Source organism: Mizuhopecten yessoensis, unplaced genomic scaffold, assembly GCF_002113885.1.
Source record: "Mizuhopecten yessoensis strain PY_sf001 unplaced genomic scaffold, ASM211388v2 scaffold11131, whole genome shotgun sequence".
Taxonomy (NCBI): Eukaryota; Metazoa; Mollusca; class Bivalvia; order Pectinida; family Pectinidae; genus Mizuhopecten; species Mizuhopecten yessoensis.
In genome coordinates this window covers 187036-210150 of record NW_018408895.1, presented here as the reverse complement: position 1 = coordinate 210150, position 23115 = coordinate 187036, and the positions used below count along the sequence as shown (strand labels likewise).

General features: G+C 39.2%; 1 protein-coding gene across 1 annotated transcript; it reads right to left on the bottom strand.

The window, feature by feature from the left end:
- Positions 1-2182: 2182 nt before the first annotated feature.
- LOC110466377 lies at positions 2183-21798 on the bottom strand. The gene is made up of 2 exons (XM_021522824.1): positions 21270-21798; positions 2183-4310 (listed from the first exon to the last, which is right to left on the bottom strand). Exons 1-2 carry the CDS (start codon positions 21337-21339, stop codon positions 3139-3141), a joined length of 1242 nt encoding a protein of 413 aa, XP_021378499.1. The 5' UTR covers positions 21340-21798; the 3' UTR covers positions 2183-3138.
- Between the last annotated feature and the right edge of the window lie 1317 nt (positions 21799-23115).

Genomic DNA, 23115 nt, shown 5'->3' with positions numbered 1-23115 from the left:
AGTCGGGTTTTGCTCCTATGTAAACTTCAACGGCTCGGTATTAGCCTAGCGATTGTTCAGTTATTTCACCTGAAACCAGCCAAATTCTACCCGCGGGCCTCAGATTTTGTCATGACTTTTACTAGGGGTGCAGATGACGTAAGCCTGACGTAAGATGACGTTAGGAGGCACGATAGTCTAGTGGCAGGACATCGGGCTCGTGACCGATGGGTTGCGGGTTCGAGTCACGGCACGGCACTTTGTTGTATTTTTGGGCAAGATACTTTACACCGATTGTTCCAGTCTACTCAGCTGTAAATGAGTACGTGGTTGGGCAGTGCTGAAATGGCACCTCCGGCTGTATGCTCCCCAGGGAGTTCAGAAAGGTATCGGCTGTTTGCAAAGGCCCTACGGATAGTAATTTAATTTAAGAATAATTATATAAGAACCTCGAATTCTTCTTCTTATTTAAGTGAGCGTAACCCCTAGAATTTAGGGATGCCCGTAAATTAACTACCAACTCAGAATGCTGTGAAACCACCACAAAAAGAACTTTTACCCGTGCATGTTTTCAAACCGGAAACTGTTTGTGTCTGTCCGTCATACTGTTACAGAATCAATGATAACGTGTCGCTATATAAAATATTTGACAAATGTATTAATTATAGACAAGATGACCTTATTGCCAAAAATGGTTCCATCTTTTGGTAAACCATTTTGTTTAAAATTCACCTTGAACCAAAAAACTTAGGAGGATAGAATTTTCTTGGTCGTTTGAATGTAACTTAAAGGATTGAAATTAATTTTTATAACATTTATGAAGCAATGCGTTGAACTGCTGGAACTGTTTTGCATATTTTAATCCTTAATTACACCTTTTGAAAGTTCATTGTAGTAAACTGATATAAGTACTAGGGAAGAATTAGGAAACTCTTTTGTTCTTTCTTCTATATTTAATCCATCACACGGACTTTGGATGTGCTTTTTTGTATATATGTTATATGACAAGAATGCTTGTCACAGAGTTGCCGGAAGACACGCGGTCCGTCTGATCTGTCAGACGACATGCGATATGCCTGAAATTATACACGTAGCAATTCATTTTCAGAAAAACCCGGAGTACTTGCCTCGGTAGCCGTGATCGCTAACGCACACAGTCATTGTACAACTGTGTGCTATCAAGCGTGAGCTTCAGACCACTCGCTCTCCCAATTAAGAATTTCGGTTCGATCCCCCAGCGGTGGTGGAAAAAGGAAAGTGATGTCTGATAGGGTTAGTTGTTATCCCTCCGATGGCACGGTGGTTTTCCCCCCGTGGGTTTTCCTCCACCACGATCACCATTTGTTCCATTAGAGGCGTCGTAATAAAAGTTCTACAGAGCTTATGTTTGTTGTTGACAATTGTACACGACGTTAAATAAAGATTATTATTATTATTATTTAATAAATTTAACACACACATATATAAACACGTCAAAATAGGCTATGAATTCAAGATAACATTAGAATATAGCTACAATACTGTCATGACTCAACCTAAAATTACACGTATAAAACTACGTAACATTGGTTGAAATATTTTCTCAACTGTTTCATGGTTGTCCTTTGGTTAGAGGCTTTGGAAGTGGGTTATGTTATTGTGCATTTGTCGAGAAAACATATCGCTCGACTTATTTTGGATGAAGAGTGATTCAAGGTTTAGCTAGACCCTCCTGGGTTAGCTAGGGTAGGGTGAACAAATAATGACTCAAGGATTCGTTTGGTAAATTGAAGAATAACTCGAGGTTTAGTTAGAAGGGGTAAAGAATGACCCTAGGATTCGTAAGGTGTGGTGGAGACTCACCGGAGAGGGATTCAATAGTTAGAAATGACTATTTTGTTTGTTTGTTTTAATGGGGTTTAACGTCCTCTCCAAACGCTAAGGTCATTTAAAGACGAGTGTCTATAGGGAGACACCGCCGACCAAGTATGTTAAGTGAGAAAAGTGAACACAGAGTTCCCGAGTGTTGAGTGGGGCAACATAACCTATTTGGTTTCTCCAATGCTTCCACGGTGCTGAAGACACACACACTAACAAACCTCACATCTACAAGGTATTATTACATCAGTCTCCTCTTAAGATAACATTGAAGGGGATACAGCAAACCGAACCCACGAACTTGCTTGGTTTTGTGGCATAAAGAACGACTACAGAATGTTCCGTTTTCTTTATTATATGCGCATGTCCTGTTTTGGGCAAAACTGTAATAACATTCTGAGTTCTACAATAAAACATTAAAATATTGGCGCAAAAAATGGATTCTGGCCACATTCCATATTTTATCCGATAGTTTACACTTTTTTTTTATCTGGAATGTTGTAAAAGGTGTTAATTTGAGCCATTCCTATAAACCTATTGGAAGACCACATGAAATAATCAAAACCAAAAAGAAAACCCAGCAATGTTAATTGAAGGTAAAACCTAAAGTGTTCCAGAAACGTCCAAATGTTCGGAAACGTTCTGTCATTACATCCACTCTCAAAGTTCTCGTCTCTGGAAATAAACTCTTCAAAAACTATTATTATCCTTGTTGTAGGTCTCTCGGTAACGGTGTTTTGAAATGTAATTGTAAAATGAATATATCGCAATGTCTTTTTTTACAAATAAACTACTCACATTAATATCATTACATATCCTCTTCAGTTGCAGATATGTTGGTAATCAGAATAATCACAATCTAATTTTAATCATTGTCCACATTCTTCCGCCTTACTTCCAATCAAGTTGATTATAATCCGAATCGTCACATTTTAAACTTAAATCCAGTTTTAATTCCCATCACAATCAAGATGAGATGTGACAAATCCCAACCATGGCATAATCATTATAACCAGGTTAAAGCTATCCGCATATTGTGCGTACCTACTCACTTCCATCAAGTCCGAAGCCAGACTCGCTGTCACATTTCCACATGTGTGTGACTTGCCGACAACAACTTCATCAACCATTCACCTTCAGTGATGTGAACACACCATGTGCTTTTCATTACCCCGTAAACACGTCACAGGCATTCGCTGGAGTACCATATAGCACCATATTGCGACAAAAAGTGCCACGCTTAACAAATGGCAGACCATCCGTTCTGTCGGTTACAATATACGTAATCCGGTGTCAGTGACGTCATTCATTGGGCCACAAGGTGTCCACGGCGTACAGAATATCGTCAATATTGCCATCTAGTAGTTTGTCGTTAAGAAAGAGTTTGTCGTTGAAAAGTTCGGGTGGTATTTCCGACTTGTCATCATTGTTGACTGTGAAGAGACTGGAGCTCCGGTACTTCAAGCGATGTCTAAGGCGGGACGTTTTTCCTAGTAAGTTCTCCACGCTTCGGCTTATCATACCGGATATTTTGCCCTTGTGTTTACGGCGATTGGACCTGATCACTCCTCCTTCCCCTTCCGCCTCCTCCTCTTCGTGCTCTCGCACGGTCATTATCTCCAAGGGAGGATGGAGAAGGGAGGACTTACTTTTTTCATACGTTAAATCGTCTTCGTCACTGAATGTTGTTTGTCGACTACACCTAGGAGATCTGGAATCGAGACTTGCGCTTGACGACTGATTTCGGTTACGATCAGAACAGTTACTCCCGCTGTCGTCGATGCTCTCATACACACACACTTTCGGAATGCTAGATACGGGTTCCGAGTACTGTTTCGTAAACTGGTTTCGCTGGGTTTTCGGGACCTGTCTGACTTTATGGTGGCTGCGCAATAAGCTTTGTTGTTGGTTTACAAAGAAGTTCGCTGAATCGTTAAGATCGCTATAGGATTTACTCGATCTTTTATACTGAGTCGGATCCCCGCACGTTGAGTCAAACGACACAGCGCTTTGTTTTTTGAGCGTGGATCTATTGCGGTTGTGGCTGGGTGGATCTGGGGACAATTTGAAACTCTTGGGTTTTGGTTGGTTCTCCATGTATCCCTCAGCCTCTGTCTCCTCCTCAATGTCTCCACACGACCTTGACGGTTTACTACACAGTGGCCCTTCGTAACTTACGTGAATATCATACGATTGTGATCGAGGACCCAAATTTTTCTTCCGATTTTTCGCGTTACCAATTAATGGAGATTTACAGAATTCCTCTGCAATTTTCGGATCCTTCAGGTCAATGTCGTCCCCGTCTGCCATCTCTACTAGCCAATGCATGAGCTTGTCGTACGAGTCCTTTGGAGGCTGGGGACTTCCGCTAATGACGTCACGGTCTGCATCTTCCTGAATGATGAGGGGGATAGGAAGGTCACTGCACATGCCGATCATTGGGCTGACTGTTGGTCGAGTAACCTCCGCGTCCTCTGTAAAAACAAACAAACAAAAATGCATTAAGTGGAACGACTAGTATTGGATAATTAATGATATCAATGTGTATCGTAATGATATTTTTCTAATCAAATAAAACTTTCTTTATGAAAAAGGTGTAATCAATATATTTCCCAGTAATAACACAGAAACAATTTACGTAAGTAGGGTAAATGGTCAATACTAATATGATTAGACACATGGACTTTTCCCACATGTAGCCAAGCATGAAATAATTATTTCTGCCACTCGTTGTAGATGACTATGTCGGGAGGAGCTTTATTGTGATGGTATAACGACTTCCTGTCACACACTCGACTTAGATTAATTACGTACATCGCGTCGTGATCCTCACTGTTTCCATACAGTGTTGATCTATAGGTACGTTGATGTTATTGGCTTCATCACAGCTCTCCGGTAACCTTGTCCACATGTGTTGGAAGAGGAGACAGAATAATGATTATAATATGGTTTAACGACCCATCAAAACAATAAGGTCATAGAGAACCAACTAGTCAAGAGAAGAAAATATAATTGGTTTCGGAGCAGAAAACATGAGCACAACACGTCTGCTATCTTCAGACATGCGCAGCTACATCTCCGATATTTGCACAGTTCGTTCAATCTGTTACAGACATGCGCATTGCTGGACCCCAATCCACACTTGTTATCTTTCCGCACTGCTTCTGCCTCTAATTTCCGAAAACTCTTGATAAACCTTACGAAATGCAAACAATTACAGTTTACCCAATAATAGATCTGAGGCATCAAACTGTTTCCTCTGCTGACAGACTGCGGTTAAACATGGCAGTTAGACAAAGCGTAACTGTCCAAGCATTTGGTGATGACCTCCGTAAGATTGATTTTTGATAACAGGAGAAACAACATTTTACATAATAGATTACGGAATACATCATAATGATATTACATAACATTATATGACATAAGTTTATGAAATAAAACAGGATATATTTCACAGTTTATATTATTGATGTACAACGCTGCCCCTGTGTCCTGCCTTGTGAACACATAGTTTTAACATGAACGCTGACAAATCATATTATACCGGTAACCAATAACACCCCACTTAGCATATATACAATTACTGTCGAAGATTCCAGTTAATCTAAATAGGATAATTATTTTAATTTATTTTTATTGTACGTGGAAAAACCGACGTGATACAAATAGCTTTAAAAATCAATGTACATCTCACACTTTCCTCTTCTTCCTTCTCGCTCCGCCCCTTTCTGATAAGAAGTCCTCTTACTTACAATATAGAGTACACATGATGTTTAAATATCTTATCTAAATTCGTAGCTTTTCCGAATCTATGCCCGTAAAACTGTACCCTTATAACAACACTAACACATGTGTGTTCCTAATGTTTGCATTTATTTACTTTGCCTGCATATATGACGCTGGAAGTCACGAACGCATCGTTTGGTTTACACTTCCAGGAACTTGCCTTATACATGTAGGACGCGGGCCTCTAATTAGAAACCCCACAATCTACAGTATGGGGAAGACACCAATAGTTATCACTGTGACAATCTTGATAAGACAGGAACACCAATCGTATGAACTATTACAAACTATCACAAGGGGACACCAATCGTTAGCACTGTAACAATCTCTAACACGAGAAGACCAATCGTATGCACCAGAACAAACTATCACAAGGGGACACCAATCGTAAACGATGTTATGAACGCGAACAGTAAACAGTAAATACTGTTACAAACTTAAGCACGGGTACACATATGCAGGACCACAAGTCGGAAATTCTCGTATGACAAAAGCATTGGGACACCAGCATCATTACGACTAAAAAATCTGCTGTATATCGATCCGAGGTGACTGTTCGGTGATTAAGTATCACGTGGTAATTTAGACACCCATAAACCCCATCGGTAATATTTTCTAACCAACACTTACCATGTCCTATGTACAGAATTACGGGCATTGGGGGCACGCGTCTAAGAGCGTTTCCCGCGTGACTTGCTTGAACGACTGAAAGTGCGGCCTTTTATTGGCCAATCACACAGAAGGTGTCAAGGGATCGTCAGACCCAAACTCCACCGGACAGCAGACGTCGGCCTCACACTTGACGATCGATCCAATATATTACTAAGTTAGTCGTGTTAGACGGGAAATCGTTAAATAATAATTCTACATGTTCCGGGTTTAAAAAATCAGTCCTATTTGACTCAGTACAAAATAAAACGCAATTTAAAGATATGAAACTAGCTGTTTATAATGAAGCAACTGGTCAGAAATTTTGTAGTACTTTTTACAACTCTAGTTTGGCTTGTGAAAGCACATGGATACAAATTGTATGCTTATTTATTCGCACGAGTTTCAACGTTCGCCTGTAATTTTCTCACATGTACATTTAAATGTTATGTGTATTTATCAACTGATTCGGTTGAGTTCTCATTTGTCCAGAACACATAAGTGTATGTTCAAAACGAAGAATTCTTGATTTTCTAAGGAAGGTTATATATAGTAATTTTAAGATCATTATTCCTTGGTAATGAACAGTTATATATATCTTTATCAAGAAAATGCCTATTTTGCAATGTAGGAAAACAAAACAAGCTACAGATGTACCCTGTGACTTGTTTTTTACTTGACATGACGGCGACGTCCACCCAACAGCTGAGGCCATATGACGATTAGTCTCGTTCAACCAGACTCTTGTTGCCTGCGCAAGCTACGCCGAATAGAGAGTCTGGTCATCATAACGAGGCTTACCGAGATTCTGGTAAAAAAATTCATTGGTCAAAGGTTGACACACCCTTTTTAACTTTTGAAGTCAGAATTTGAGTTGCCCAAAATTACATTAAATATTTTAATTCCTGAAAACATTACCTGTATATGCATTCCTGAAGTATCCATGTTTTCACTATTAACGAGAAAAATGTAAGAAAATGCTTCAAAAAGAATGATTTCATGTATTTTCATTGGATATTTTACAATAATTCATGATGCTAACAAGGCTATTGATACAATTTTTTAAAGTCAAGCCAGATTACCTGAGTGAGAACTTGAAGGTGTTTTGAATGGTGTACAGGTAAAATCTCACTTGCTTTGCATGCTTTTTCAAACCTCAGTCAGCCTTGTTGGCTTTGTGCTTAGCTATGATTTATTCAATGGAAATATATGGCATTATTCTGGAGACTTGACACATTTTCTCACATTGTTCTCGATAAAAGTGAATACACGGGTACTTCAGGAATGCATGTATAGGTAACTTTTTTCATTAATTTCATTATTTATTGAAATGTTTAATGGCGTTGACATAACGTCCGGAAACGAAAGTAGAAATACTGCCCTCTGGAGGTGATAAAGTTAGTGCACTGTGTTTGACCAGACTCTTGAATTACAAGTGATCAAGCGTCTGGTTGAACGAGACTATATGACGATCAGAGCAACCAGGTTAACATATTGGTAAAGACCGACTCCGAGAAGTGCTCAAACGATCAACAAGAAAACTATGGAATCGGGATTTGGAATCGAAACGAAATCCCTTGTTCTTTTATATTAATTTGACAAAAACATCAATAAGTTTTCTTACTTTGGTCAACATTGCTTGTGAGCAAACCTAATACCCTTTGAATCGCGTTCTCAAGAAACGAACTCGGGGATGAGGCAGGGGAATCTCAACCCGAGGGGGGATTCTTAAATTGCGAAACACGGGGCTTGTCGAGTGTTACTTAAGCATCTTTCCCGAGGGTTGAGCTTTCAATATAGTACCTCAAGGGGGTGAATGATTATTTTTCTCTTAATCCCCGTTGAGTCTATCATACATTTAACGTTATGACTAAGATATTTTTTTAAAAACCCTTCTGATATCGGGGGCTATTCGAGAGCTGGGCTTTTAACAGTAAGAGAACTAGTAAAACTTGTGTGACAGTAGATGTGGGTTTAAATAATCCGAAGTAGGTGTCCAAAGATACGGGAGCGACCGGTAACATGTGGCGTATACTAGTACTATTGTACTATTATCGACGAATGCATTATTTACAATGTAGGAACGTCTGATGACATACAATTCCTTCTCTCTCCGATCGTCTTTCACTCGAACTCCTGACTTAATAAACGAACAGTTAAAAAATAGGGTTGGGAGTGTTTGGGGATGTTAAATCGAAGTATGTCGTTAGAAATAAAAATCACACTTTTTAAAATTCAGTGGATAAGTTAAGGTTGATTACAAGGAATGCTTTTTGAGGTAAAGAAGTCGGAGGTCAAGGGAGGTCAATAATACTTCGTATATTACCATTGTTTATAGCCAGTTGCAAAGTATCTTAAGGAAGAAATATGAAGTTAAGAGGAACACTTAAATATTCACCGGTAATAAACGTTTATCATATATTATTCAAACCTATCGCCGATATAATCAGCCACACAGCATTGATACATAACTTCGCAGCTCATCAGAGAAAGCTATTATATAAAACATGGAAAAACTACCAATACCGTATTAAGTCGTGTTACTTGAGGCGTATTTTGTTGCTCCAAAACAGACATTAATTGCAATAGCGGGATATCGATCGGCCGGACTACGTCAGTTGCAGGTATAGACTGGTACAAATATACCTCGCATAGTTCCAAACGGGGGAAGTTAACTGTAGCGTCTAAAGAGTCAATTGAATGTATAATTGTCGGTATATCTGACATAAATAAGTTAATTTGTGTATGCGGATATATATATACTATAATATCTGGTAACATTTGTTAGATTTCTGAATTTCATTTAACACAAGCAAGAGTGGTATATATATAGGTTTGTTGTGGCCTTATGTCCCACTGGGGATGAAGAGGATAAGTAAGTAAGTAAATAAGAGTGGTATATAATGTCACATCTTGTTCTATACCTAGCACAGTTTAATAAATGACGTCACATCCTGTTGTAAACCTAGGATTTGTTTTTATAACGTCACAACCTGTTGTATACAAATGTACCTAGGATAAGTGTATGCATTACGTCACATCCTGTTGTTTATCCAATACTGTTTAATAGACAACGTCACATCATGTTATATACCTCTAGTAAACACCTAAAACGGTTGAAAAATAATGTCACATCCGGTTACGTATGTGAAATCTAGTACAATTTAATAAATAACGCACACCCTACAGTATACTTAGAAAAGGCTAATACACATTCTGTTGCCTATGCATAGTACAGTTTGATACATAACGTCGCTTCCTGCAGTGTAACCAGTACATTTTGATACATGACGTCACTTCCTACAGTGTAACCAGTACAGTTTGATACATAACGTCACTTCCAGCAGTGTAACCAGTACATTTTGCTACATGACGTCACTTCCGGCAGTGTAACCAGTACAGTTTTATACATAACGCCTCTTCCTGCAGTGTAACCAGTGCAGTTTGATGCATAACGTCACTTCCTGCCGTGTAACCAGTACAGTTTGTTACATAACGTCACTTCCTGCAGGGTAACCAGTACATTTTGCTACATGACGTCACTTCCGGCAGTGTAACCAGTACAATGTGATACATGACGTCACTGCCTACAGTGTAACCAGTACAGTTTGTTACATAACGTCACTTCCAGCAGTGTAACCAGTACATTTTGCTACATGACGTCACTTCCTGCAGTATAACCAGTACATTTTTATACATAACGTCACTTCCTGCAGTTTAACCAGTACAGTTTTATGCATAACGTCACTTCCTGCAGGGTAACCAGTACATTTTGCTACATGACGTCACTTCCTGCAGTGTAACCAGTACATTTTGATACATGACGTCACTTCCTGCAGTGTAACCAGTACAGTTTGATACATAACGTCACTTCCTGCAGTGTAACCAGTACATTTTGATACATGACGTCACTTCCTGCAGTGTAACCAGTACATTTTTATACATAACGTCGCTTCCTACAGTGCAACCAGTAAAGTTTAGTACATAACGTCACTTCCTGCAGTGTAACCAGTACAGTTTGATATATAACGTTACTCCCTGTGTTATACCTATACCAGCCTTGTATACGTATTTTACATTGATACGTAATACCATAACCTGGTGAATACCGAGTATATTTTTGATGACAAGGTGCCTCTTGCGGTCAAACCAATCGAATAACCCAATCTCGCCAACATTCCAACATGATTACCTTCACAAGAACAGACAGGAACAGCTTTTTATTTTTCATTAATATCACAGCACAAATGATTAGGAAGACAATTTCTCCTGAAATGCCAAAGGCGCAAAAGGCCATTCGGGCCAACCTCACATATAACATTGTCTGAGAAGACCGTGCTACATGCAAAGCGTTGCACCCAGTCACCCGCCTCCGTGGGCGCACTAGTGAGACGTATGCTTTGTAACAGGTATCAACATTTGATCATTTAACGACCTTGCTGTGAGCCTCCACAGTTTCCTGTTTGACTAGTCTGATCTCGCCTGATTGTTCACGATTCACAACAGCGTCCGATAGGCAATTCACGATTGAGGATTTGAAAACTCTAGGAAAACAAATAAAAAAACATGAGACCCATGTGTCCTGATATGCTTCACCTGTTGGTGTTTAGAAGGGCCACGACAGGTTGTCAGTAAAGATGTAATTTACATTGCATGATACCTGGTTATCCATTGACTGTATTTAAATGAACTCATTTTTGAACAGTTCGATTTGATGGATTTGTAAAGTGAAAAATGTCGCAGCCAATAAGGTATCAGTGCAGCCATCTTAAATAGATAATAAAAACCAAATAGACAAATAATAACAAAAAGGAATTAAAACCGTGCACGGATAATTCGTGTCCATATTAGTTAAAGCAAGTCTTGGCGTAGGGATACATCTTACGAAATCTAATGAAAATATATTGAGCCGTTCTTGACTCGTAAGTTTTATAAAAGTTAAAATTGAATGGTGTTTGAACATAACGTCCATAATTTGGTTTAAATATTTAAACAGTTATACAAATTTGTCAATTTCAGCTTGACAAGATTAGTTTGACAAGGAAAAGAACAAACAAAAAACCGTTCATATCGTATTGCCTTTGGTTTGCCAACCATTTAGCAACATAGCGAGTTTACAAACTGACACGTGGTCAAGAGTTATTTGTAGTAACTGAACGAGTAACATTGCATAATCTTCGATAAGACGAAGGAGGCAATTATATGGAAGAAGAAGAAGAAGAAGAAGAAGAAGAAGAAGAAGAAGAAGAGTTTACAACCTTACACGTGGTCAGGAGTTATTTGTAGTAACTGAACGAGTTTACAAACTAACACGTGGTCAGGAGGTATTTGTAGTAACAGAACGGGGGTACAAACTAACACGTGGTCGGGAGGTATTTGTAGTAACAGAACGGGTTTACAAGCTAACACGTGGTCAGGAGTTAGTTGTAGTAACAGAACGAGTTTAGAAACTGACACGTGGTCAAGAGTTATTTGTAGTAACTGAATGAGTTTACAAACTAACACGTGGTCGGGAGTTATTTGTAGTAACAGAACGGGTGTACAAACTAACACGTGGTCAGGAGTTGTTTGTAGTAACAGAACGAGTTTACAAACTGACACGTGGTCAAGTTCGAGTTATTTGTAGCGAGCTTTGTCAGTTTGATAACACACGAAGATTTAAGATCTGTGACATTTTTATAATAATCATGAAAAACAGTATAGACATTTCCTGAGATGCAAAATGATTCCTCTTAGATAAAATGCACAAAAATATATATACGAAAAAGTACACGAAGATATTAATCAAAATTATTACACGAATTTATGTATTGTATACGAAGTACATAAAAATACTCATATATCTACACATTGTGTCTGCAAATTTGAGACGTAAAGATAATACAAGTTGATACTAACGGACCAACCTGTATCACCCTTCTAAGTAATTATAATATTTTCCATAACTAGCTTTTTTCGTGTTGCTATTTTATAGTCTATGTTTACTAGTGATATACATTGTAGGTCTCCAGTTATCCAATTTGGTTCGTGGCCTCTTTTGTATATTAAAGAAATAAACCTATTTTTGTGACTCACTCACTTCTCCATTCACGAACATTTTTCTGTAGAATTCTAAAGTAAATCCATCATATCCTGATTTTCCTTTTTTTATAACCTCCTTTCAATTTTTTATTCAATTTTGGGTGCATTCTTCTACCGTTGATATAACTTCTAAGAGCGCCTTATGATTTTCTGTTAATGTCTTTGGCATTTCCATGTTCTCTAAATACTCGTTTAATTTTTGTATTGAGTATCGGTGTTTTATACAATTTCTTGATATTTCAATCGCTTTTGTGTTCTGAGCACCTATTGACTAACGGATCTAGAACCGTGGAATACCAGACAATTCAATAAAAACGGATCAAGGACTGTGGAAATACTGACAACTGAATACAAACGGATCCAGGACTGTGGAATAATCGACAACTGAATACTAACGGATCCAAAACTGTGGAGTTATTGACAATTGAATCCTCACGGACCCAGAACTGTGGAGCTATTGACAACTGAATAATAACGGATACATTTGGCTATATACAGTAGATTCAGGAGTAAAATGCTGGTTCATATGTGCTATCTAACGTATAGGTATTCAGTCAAATTAAGGAGATGTCTGTCTTATTTAGTCATTAATTAATATGTGGTCAATAGTCTGAATTTAGTCAGTAGTCCGTATCTAGACGGTAACCAGTATTAAGTCGGTAGTCAGTACATGTATCTAGTTGGTAATCAATATATAGTCGGTATTCAACCTCGGTAGTCAGTATCTAGGCTGTAATCAATATCTAGTTGGTAGTCAACCTCGGTAGTCCGTATCTAGTCGGTAATCAATATATAGTCAGCAGTTAGTGTCTAGTCGGTAATCAGCATTAAGTCGGTAATCAGTATCTTGTCGGTTGTCAGTATCTAGCCGGTAATCAATTTATAGTCGGTAGTCAACCTCGGTAGTCAGTATCTAGGCTGCAATCAATATCTAGTCGGTAATCAATATATAGTCGGTAGTCAACCTCGGTAGTCAGTATCTAGGCTGTAATCAATATCTAGGCTGTAATCAATATCTAGTCGGTAGTCAACCTCGGTAGTCAGTATCTAGTCGGTATTCAGTATCTAGTCGGTAGTTACTACAGTATATAGTATAGCTCACCATGGCATTCCCTTGCCGAGCGAAGTCATTAAAGTTGCCGTCGTCTCGACAACGGCTGACGTAATAGGACAGAAATCGTATTACAGCATCGACATTGAATCACCTTAATATATCACAAGCTAACTCAACAGTTGATGTACTTGTTACTAATTAAAAGACCATACGACTCATAAATGTGAACTACTGTTCCATGAACTAATATCAACAACACAGTAAGCCAGCCTCAATAGGTTTCAGTTTCTATGGGAAGTAGTAAATGTAAGGGAAATTCAACTTGAGATTTTCTTTAAACAGTATTGAGAATATCAGAGCCAGAACGTTTGCTATGACAACTCTGTCAATACAAATCTGATATTTTTCCAATAATAATCACAGAAAAAAGACACTTCATTTTTTTGAGTGTATTTTAAAAGGGGTACATTTTGAGGATATTTAAAGTCTTAATGTTATTAAAACATTTAAAGAATTATAACATAAAATTTACTACTTTAACTGATAATTTAAATTATTTCATTGTTTGCGATTTTTTTCCCACGTATGTAATATATAATTATAATATTGAAAAAAGGAACACCCTTGTGGTTAAATCTCCATAGGGACAGTGTTTTCTAAATTCCTTTAAAATCTTGTGTGTTGCTGTTTAGTTTGTCTTGGATCATATTACTATATTCGGATATAAACTAAGGAAGGCAATGTATAGCGAGCACCACTTATCCCCCGATTCGGGGCACCTTCACAAGAGGTACTAGAAAACATTATTTCAATTGTATGTATATGAGATGATCCCCCAAATATATGAACCTATTGCCCCATTCGGTATTGTACCAAATCAAACGCAATATCATTTGTGTCAAGAAAAATAAATAAACGCATTATTTATCCCAAACAGATAGAAAAATCTTTGGTAACGGAGTCCGTATTGTTCAGCTTGTCCCCTTAAGATTGCTGGCAGTCTGTTTGATTAAGTCAGAACGGCTCATCAACAATATGGCCATGAAGAGCCCCAGAAAACAGACAAGGCAGACGCTGGTGATAGATAACACCGAAAAAAAACCCGTTGTATTCACAATGTGAGCATCAAATCTCTTTCGAGCTGTCAATTGTGTGACGAATATAAATACAATATACAGGATATATAAAACAGCTCCCAGTGTATTCAGTAATATATCTTTTATAATGAATTGATGTCTTAACCAGTCATCACATTCATCAGGTAAATGTGTGTATCGACTATCAGTAACTGTATCAAACGTCAAAACATGAATCAGATTTTATATTACACAATATTAAGGAGAGGGCTTTTATAAACTATGCCTGTTTTCTAATTCCTTTTGTATACAAGACCTATACAACAAAATCAGTCAATATATGTATAAAAAACCCAACAGACACACAACCAATGCGTCCATCAGACCGACCATCTAGGTGTTAACCGTTGATGATTAGCATTGTCTTTCTGTAAAGACAATATAACCACACTGGTAAACAGAAAGGCGTGAATCAGTAGATGGTAGTTGGTTCGTTCTTATGACGTGTCGGGAATTGAACAAAGTAAACGAGACAGATATTGCCTTGTTACCAGAGATCAGTGCCACAGTGCGAATTATATGTTACCCAGAGGATAGGTCCAGTGATACATAGACTTGGGCAGATCATGTCAGGGCCTATAACACCGAAACCACTCTGAACTCGAACATTTCCATACAGAATTTCGGTCTGGTTAAACGACTTCCTGAATCCAGTTGTATATGTTTTAAAAGCAGTAGCTGCATGCATCATTTCTATTTTTTCTCCTTCGTGGTATATTGAAGAATTTTGGATCAGTGTCAGAATTAACAATAATTGTATTTTTTACCTTCCCAATTCTCGCTTTCTGGGTTTACCTCAAGGATAGAGACTGGGATTTTAATTGTATTTTTACAATGTCACAGCCGTTTTCCAGAAGGAGTTGCGCCTGTGTTAAAGTAACATTTTCACGCGTAACCTGGTTTATTTCTTACTTTAATGTTTTATTGCTTTAATTATCAGTAATGGCTTAACTGTTTCATATTGTTTCTAGCTTCTGGTTTCACCGGCCTACTTCTCTAATCAATACAGTAACACACGGTAGCGTTACCTGCTAACTGATATGTCTATACACACGTTTGGAAATGAACATTACATGATATTTGGGGAAAAAAACATCAGAAAAACAAACGAATTAATACTAAGGCATAACGAGTTATCGTATTTTTTTCGAAATAAATCGTTCAACAATATCAAAAACACATCTTCAGTCAAAAAAGGTGTCATCTAAGATGATTCTACCACAAATAGTGATACATTGCCAATAAATGTAACAGAGGGTTCGCACTGGCAATAACTAACTACATTAAAAAGTGACAGACAATCAATGAAACTTGCGTAACACACTGTCATTAACTGTACTAGAGGGTGAGACACTGTCATTGGCTATACTAGAGAGTGACACACTGTCATTGACTGTACTTAAGGGTGACACAGTCATTGACTGTACGAGAGGGTGACACACTGTCATTGACTGTACTAGAGGGTGAAACACTGTCATTGACTGTACTAAAGGGTGACACACTGTCATTGACTGTATTAGAGGGTGACACACTGTCATTGATTGAACAAGAGGGTAACACACTGTCATTGACTGTACTAGAGGGTGACACACTGTCATTGACTATACTAGAGGGTGACACACTGTCATTTACTCTACTAGAGGGTGAAAGATTGTCATTGACTGTACTTAAGGGTGACACAGTCATTGACTGTACGAGAGGGTGACACACTGTCATTGCCTGTACTAGAGGGTGAAACACTGTCATTGACTGTACTAAAGGGTGACACACTGTCATTGACTGTATTAGAGGGTGACACACTGTCATTGATTGAACAAAAGGGTAACACACTGTCATTGACTGTACTAGAGGGTAACACACTGTCATTGACTATACTAGAGGGTGAAACACTGTCATTGACTGTACTAGAGGGTGACACACTGTGACTTACTCTACTAGAGGGTGAAACATTGTCATTGACTATACTAGAGGGTGACACACTGTCACCGACTGTACTAGAGGGTGACACACTGTCATTGACTGTACTAGAGGGTGACACACTGTCATTAACTGTACTAGAGGGTGACACACTGTCATTGATTGTACTAGAGGATGACAGGCTGTCTTGAATATAGTAGAGTGTGATAGATCATCAATAACATCAGTCAAGATTGACCCACTTATAATATTTTATTACTGTTTAAGAGAGGACACACTGTCAAAAAATGTAGCAAAGAACGACACACTGTCAGTAACTGTGACAGAGAGAGACACACTGTCAGCAACTGTGACACAGAACGACAAATAGATCATCAATAACATCAGTCAAGATTGACCCACTTATAATATTTTATTACTGTTTAAGAGAGGACACACTGTCAGTAAATGTGACAGAGAGAGATACACTGTCAGCACCTCTCACAGAGAACGACACTCTGTCAGCAAATGTTACACAGAACGACACATTCTCAGCAACTGTGACGGAGAGCGACACACTGTCATCAACTGTGACACAGAACGACACACTGTCAGCAACTGTGACGGAGAGCGACACACTGTCAGCAACTGTGACAGAGAACGACACACTGTCAGAAACTGTGACACAGAACGACACTCTGTCAGCATCTGTGACACATAACGACACACTGTCAGCAACTGTGACACATAACGACACTCTGTCAGCAACTGTGACACAGAACGACACTCTTTCAGCACCTGTGACACATAACGACACACTGTCAGCAACTGTGACAGAGAACGACACACTGTCAGAAACTGTGACACAGAACGACACTCTGTCAGCACCTGTGACACATAACGACACACTGCCAGTGACTGTGACAGAGAGCGACACACTGTCAGCAACTGTGACAGAGAGCGACACACTGTCAGAAAATGTGACACAGAACGACACACTGTCAGTGACTATGACAGAGAGCGACACACTGTCAGCAACTGTGACAGAGAGCGACACACTGTCATCAACTGTGACACAGAACGATATTAAAGGGTGACACACTGTCATTGACTGTACTAGAGGGTGACACACTGTCACCGACTGTACTACAGGGTGACACACTGTTATTAACTGTACTAGAGGGTGCCACACTGTCATTGACTTACTAGAGGGTGAAACACTGTCATTAACTGTACTAGAGGGTGACACACTGTCATTGACTGTACTAGAGGGTGACACACTGTCATTGACTATACTAGAGGGTGATACACTGTCATTGACTGTACTAGAGGGTGAAACACTGTCATTGACTGTACTAAAGGGTGACACATTGTCATTGACTATACTAGAGGGTGACACACTGTCACCGACTGTACTAGAGGGTGACACACTGTCATTAACTGTACTAGAAGGTGACACACTGTCATCGATTGTACTAGAGGTTGACAGGCTGTCTTGAATATAGTAGAGTGTGATAGATCATCAATAACATCAGCCGAGATTGACCCACTTATAATACTTTATTACTGTTTAAGAGAGGACACACTGTCAAAAAATGTAGCAAAGAACGTCACACTGTCAGTAACTGTGACAGAGAGAGACACACTGTCAGCAACTGTGACGGAGAGCGACACACTGTCATCAACTGTGACACAGAACGACACTCTGTCAGCAACTGTGACAGAGAGCGACACACTGTCAGCAAATGTGACACAGAACGACACACTGTCAGCAACTGTGACACAGAACGACACACTGTCATCAACTGTGACACAGAACGACACTCTGTTAGGACCTGTGACACAGAACGACACACGGTCAGCACCTGTGACACAGAACGACACACTGTCAGCAACTGTGACACAGAACGACACACTGTCAGCAACTGTGACACACAACGACACACTGTCAGGACCTGTGACACAGAACGACACCCTGTCAGCAACTGTGACACAGAACGTCACACTGTCAGCAAATGTGACACAGAACGACACACTGTCAGTGACTGTGACAGAGAGCGACACACTGTCATCAACTGTTACACAGAACGACACTCTGTCAGGACCTGTGACACAGAACGACACACTGTCAGGACCTGTGACACAGAACGACACTCTGTCAGCAACTGTGATACAGAACGACAAACTGTCAGTGACTATGACACAGAACGACACACTGTCAATAACTTTGACACAGAACGACACTCCGTCAGCAACTGTGACAGAGAGCGACTTACTGTCAGCAACTGTGACACAGAACGACACACTGTCAGTGACTGTGACAGAGAGCGACACACTGTCATCAACTGTTACACAGAACGACACTCTGTCAGGGCCTGTGACACAGAACGACACACTGTCAGCAAATGTGACACAGAACAACACACTGTCAGTGACTATGACACAGAACGACACACTGTCAATAACTGTGACACAGAACGACACTCCATCAGCAACTGTGACACAGAGCGACACACTGTCAGCAAATGTGACACAGAACGACACACTGTCAGTGACTATGACACAGAACGACTCACTGTCAGTGACTGTGACAGAGAGCGACACACTGTCATCAACTGTGACACAGAACGACACACTGTCAGAAACTGTGACACAGAACGACACACTGTCAGTGACTATGACACAGAACGACACACTGTCAGCAACTGTGACACAGAACGACACTCTGTCAGTAACTGTGACAGAGAGCGATACACTGTCAGCAACTGTGACAGAGAGCGACACACTGTCAACAACTGTGACACAGAACGACACTCTGTCAGTAACTGTGACAGAGAGCGACACTCCGTCAGCAACTGGGACAGAGAGCGAAACACTGTCAGCAACTGTGACACAGAACGACACACTGTCAGTAACTGTGACACAGAACCACACACTGTCAACAACTGTGACAGAGAGCGACACTCCGTCAGCAACTGTGACAGATCAGCAACTGGGACAGAGAGCGAAACCACAGAACGACACACTGTCAGTGACTATGACACAGAACGACACACTGTCAGCAACTGTGACAGAGAGCGACACACTGTCAGTAGCGCAAAGTGCCAAACAGTGAACCTGGTCATGTACCAAACCAGACACCGACACACTCATACACGACTCCAGCTGATGCTAGAACATGATAAAGGACTGTAGTTAGTCTAAACAATGTTTCTGCCAGAGTAAGAAACATTGTTCAATCTTTTTACGTTCTTAATACTAACTCAGTTTCTAAATGCATTGTTATTGTGGTTATATTTGATATATTATGGCTGTAGCCTTCGATATGATGGGAGTTTTGTTTACAAAAGAACAAGGTTCAGATGTACTAAAATGTTATTTTCAAGCGGATTCACATGTAACTGTGATAAGAGTTTCAAGATAGAAGGAACAAATTCGGAGACCAAGTTTGGAGGAATTGGTATGGTACAAGGTATAACTAAATCTAATACATTGTATACTTATCTGATACGATGTAGTTACGTCTTATACAATGTTAAGTTATATATCATACAATGGAAAAAAATTATTTCTTATACACAGTTACATACGATAAAAGATATAGTTATATATTATACGATGTAAAATTATTTCTTATACAATGTTAAGTGATATCCGATACACTGTAGATTTTTATCGGATGCACCTGCCTCGCTGACGCTCGAAATGTATGCAAATAGCACAGCCTCTCGACAAAATGTAATGATCTATATTACAACTCATCTCACCTGGGAACGCTATAGCTCTTTTTGTAGTGGCATAGGACACAAGACTGTTTCTTCCAACGTCAGATGATATATTTTACTTCACATGTCAGTAGTTCTGGGTTACCAACACATAATAGCAAATGTATTTTTATAAGTATATAGCAAACGAAATGACATGACGTTTGTTTAACATAACAACGGAGGTATTAGTTATTTATTGATAATGAAATAATTATAGTAATAACGAATTGGTAGCTGATTCGTGTCGTTGGAACAGCATACAGCACTGCTTGAGGTACTAACACATTCTTACGACATAGGCACTCTTTATTTCAAACCTGGTGTTTAAAGCTGGCCCCGATGATTTCCGTTATAGATTAAAAGTGGTAAATAAAAACAAGCGAACAGCAAGATACAATCTCTGTTTCTCAACTGTCGAATTGCATTGTGATAGGCTTCGAAATCGAATACTTTTTTGTCGTAAGCTATACAAGGGTCATGCAATTTGTTTTTGTGGATACAGGAAGCGTCTGCTTTAAAAAGATAGGTTCTCGGGATAGATAAGAGCTTTACATTGTACAGTAACTACTATAGGGCTGCAACGATATATCGTATCGTATCGTGATATTTTCTTGTGTATCGTATCGAATTGTTTTGCTTGCCTGTATCACGATGCACTAACGATTCTTAAATCATCAATCATTTTTTTTCTTTTTCTTTTAACAAAGCCTGCTTATTTTTTCAACCCTTCATTAAAAATGTGGCCCACTGTGCAGATATACCCAAAAGTACTAAATCATACAAAAATGTATTTTGAATATAGTATTTACTATTGAAATATAATACAAAACTCGATTAATTTCTGCACTCAATCATTATAAAGTTAACCTTAAACAGATATTTGTATCGTGATACGTATCGTATCGTACACAGCGTACCAGGATATGTATCATATCGTGAGGTTTGCGTATCGTTGCAGCCCTAATTGCAATACATTGTTGATTAAAAAGCCTCTGAGGATTTCTTTTTACCTCTTGTAACTGGTACAGTATTTTGTGTTATATCTTAATGAACAATATAACTTACCTTCAGTGTTGGCAACGTCAAAGCTGAAGTGGTCCTCCTTGACAGAAGGTTTGCAAGGTTTGTTCCCCATTTAATCCACTGGTTTAGGCTAATAACCCCGTCACAGATACGTGGAAATACTCCTTTAAAAGACGATGTGTACAGGTCTCTCCAGACGTGGAACCACTGCATTAGCGATCAATATTGGATATGAGGACAGCGCTGATAAGAAGAGTACCGTCTCCAGGCCGAGTACGTCTGAGAGTCGCTAGTGGAGTACCGTATCCATGGTTGAGTACGTCTAAAACGACCTAATGTCAAACTTTGAAAAAAACCCATTTAGTCAGAGCTATTTGCATTTTATTGTCCCTGACTAAGATAGATAGATTCGAAACGCCATCGGCATGCTGTTCCTGTTCAAATACAGACCATCTGTAGAGATTGGTAAATACATGTGTGAAACCAATGCATGATTGGGTAACATGAGTTACTCGAAACCACTTGTCCCCTCCAACCTTCATTCCCAGAAATGTCTCCGGCGAAATGTGATTAGTAGTCCACAGCCACTGTAAAATGTAATTGATTCCTAATAGAAAGTCCAGCCATCAGCTCCGACGAACGTCGATTTCACGACAGCGCTCACTGAGTGAGTCTGGTGATACCTCACCTGGGAATACCTGAACACACAAACAAAATGCAAGGAATCGCGACTTTCTCGTCTCAGAACAGTGCATATAGGAAAAACAGAGAAAACAAGTTTTTTTCACCTGGAAACCATGCACAGCTATTCGTACAGTCAGAATATGTGGCTTATTACCAAAAACACAATCACTATCAGAAAAATATTGGTCATTAATACAAAAACATTTTCAATATCAGTACTCAGACGCACAACCTCGATACACATACGCATGCAAATTCAGTATACAGACGATGTAATGCCATTATAGTGACACGTGTAATGTCATACACAGACATGACAGTGTATAATATCTGTATAGAAACACGTTTAGTGTCGGTGCCCATGCAGACATGTGAAATATCAGTATAGAGACACATGTAAAATCAGTATACAGACGCAAGTTATGTCAGTACATTGACGCTTGGAATGTCAGCGACGTAGGACGTCCAGATACTACTCCAGTGGTATATCAAAGGAATCCACACGTAGTGGAATTGTGAACTATATTCAAAATAAAGGTATTAAAGTGACACACTTTATTCTCTTTGAAAACAGAGGAGATACGTATTCTGCCAAAATAAATGCACTAGAGATGAATTCCGAGTCTCTACTCGTACCAGATTTTTGGCCCGATGACGTGTTTGTCGTCCATGGGTAAACCGTAATGATTGGAAACAGCAATGTGAAGAACAAAATAAAAAGCATCGATATGAAAACAGAAACAACTCAATAGATCAGCACAGTTCATGATTCGATACGCGTTCATACCGAAAACCGGCGTCACGTCGTTCTGATTACAGACACGAAGACATTAACGAGTACCGTTCTTACAAAGACAGCGCAGCGGACGACTGGGAGGATAATAACTCAGACTACTACGACCAATACCATTGGAATAGAGAATCCAGCGATTATTGGTACGACGATCAGTAAAAATCCAAAGAAGTAAAACCGCTTATACCAACAATGTGTAACATTACATTTTACTTCGTGTGTTTTCTGCTCAACATGAACCTGACGCTTTTGACTTGGGATGCTAGAGGAATTTCCTCATCAGCAGCATGTATTGGACATCTGTTGTCATTACCAAAATGTCAAAGTGACATTGTCATTCTCACCGAGGCAAATATCTGTGCGACTAATGTAGATAAGTTTTTAAGATAAAATTCACAATCGATACTACGG

Excerpts from the sequence above, each read along its gene's own strand:
- LOC110466377 (XM_021522824.1), bottom strand. The coding sequence starts at position 21,339 with ATGGGGAACAAACCTTGCAAACCTTCTGTCAAGGAGGACCACTTCAGC. Across the intron at positions 4,311-21,269 it reads TGACGTTGCCAACACTGAAG|AGGACGCGGAGGTTACTCGA; the intron begins GTAAGTTATATT and ends TTGTTTTTACAG.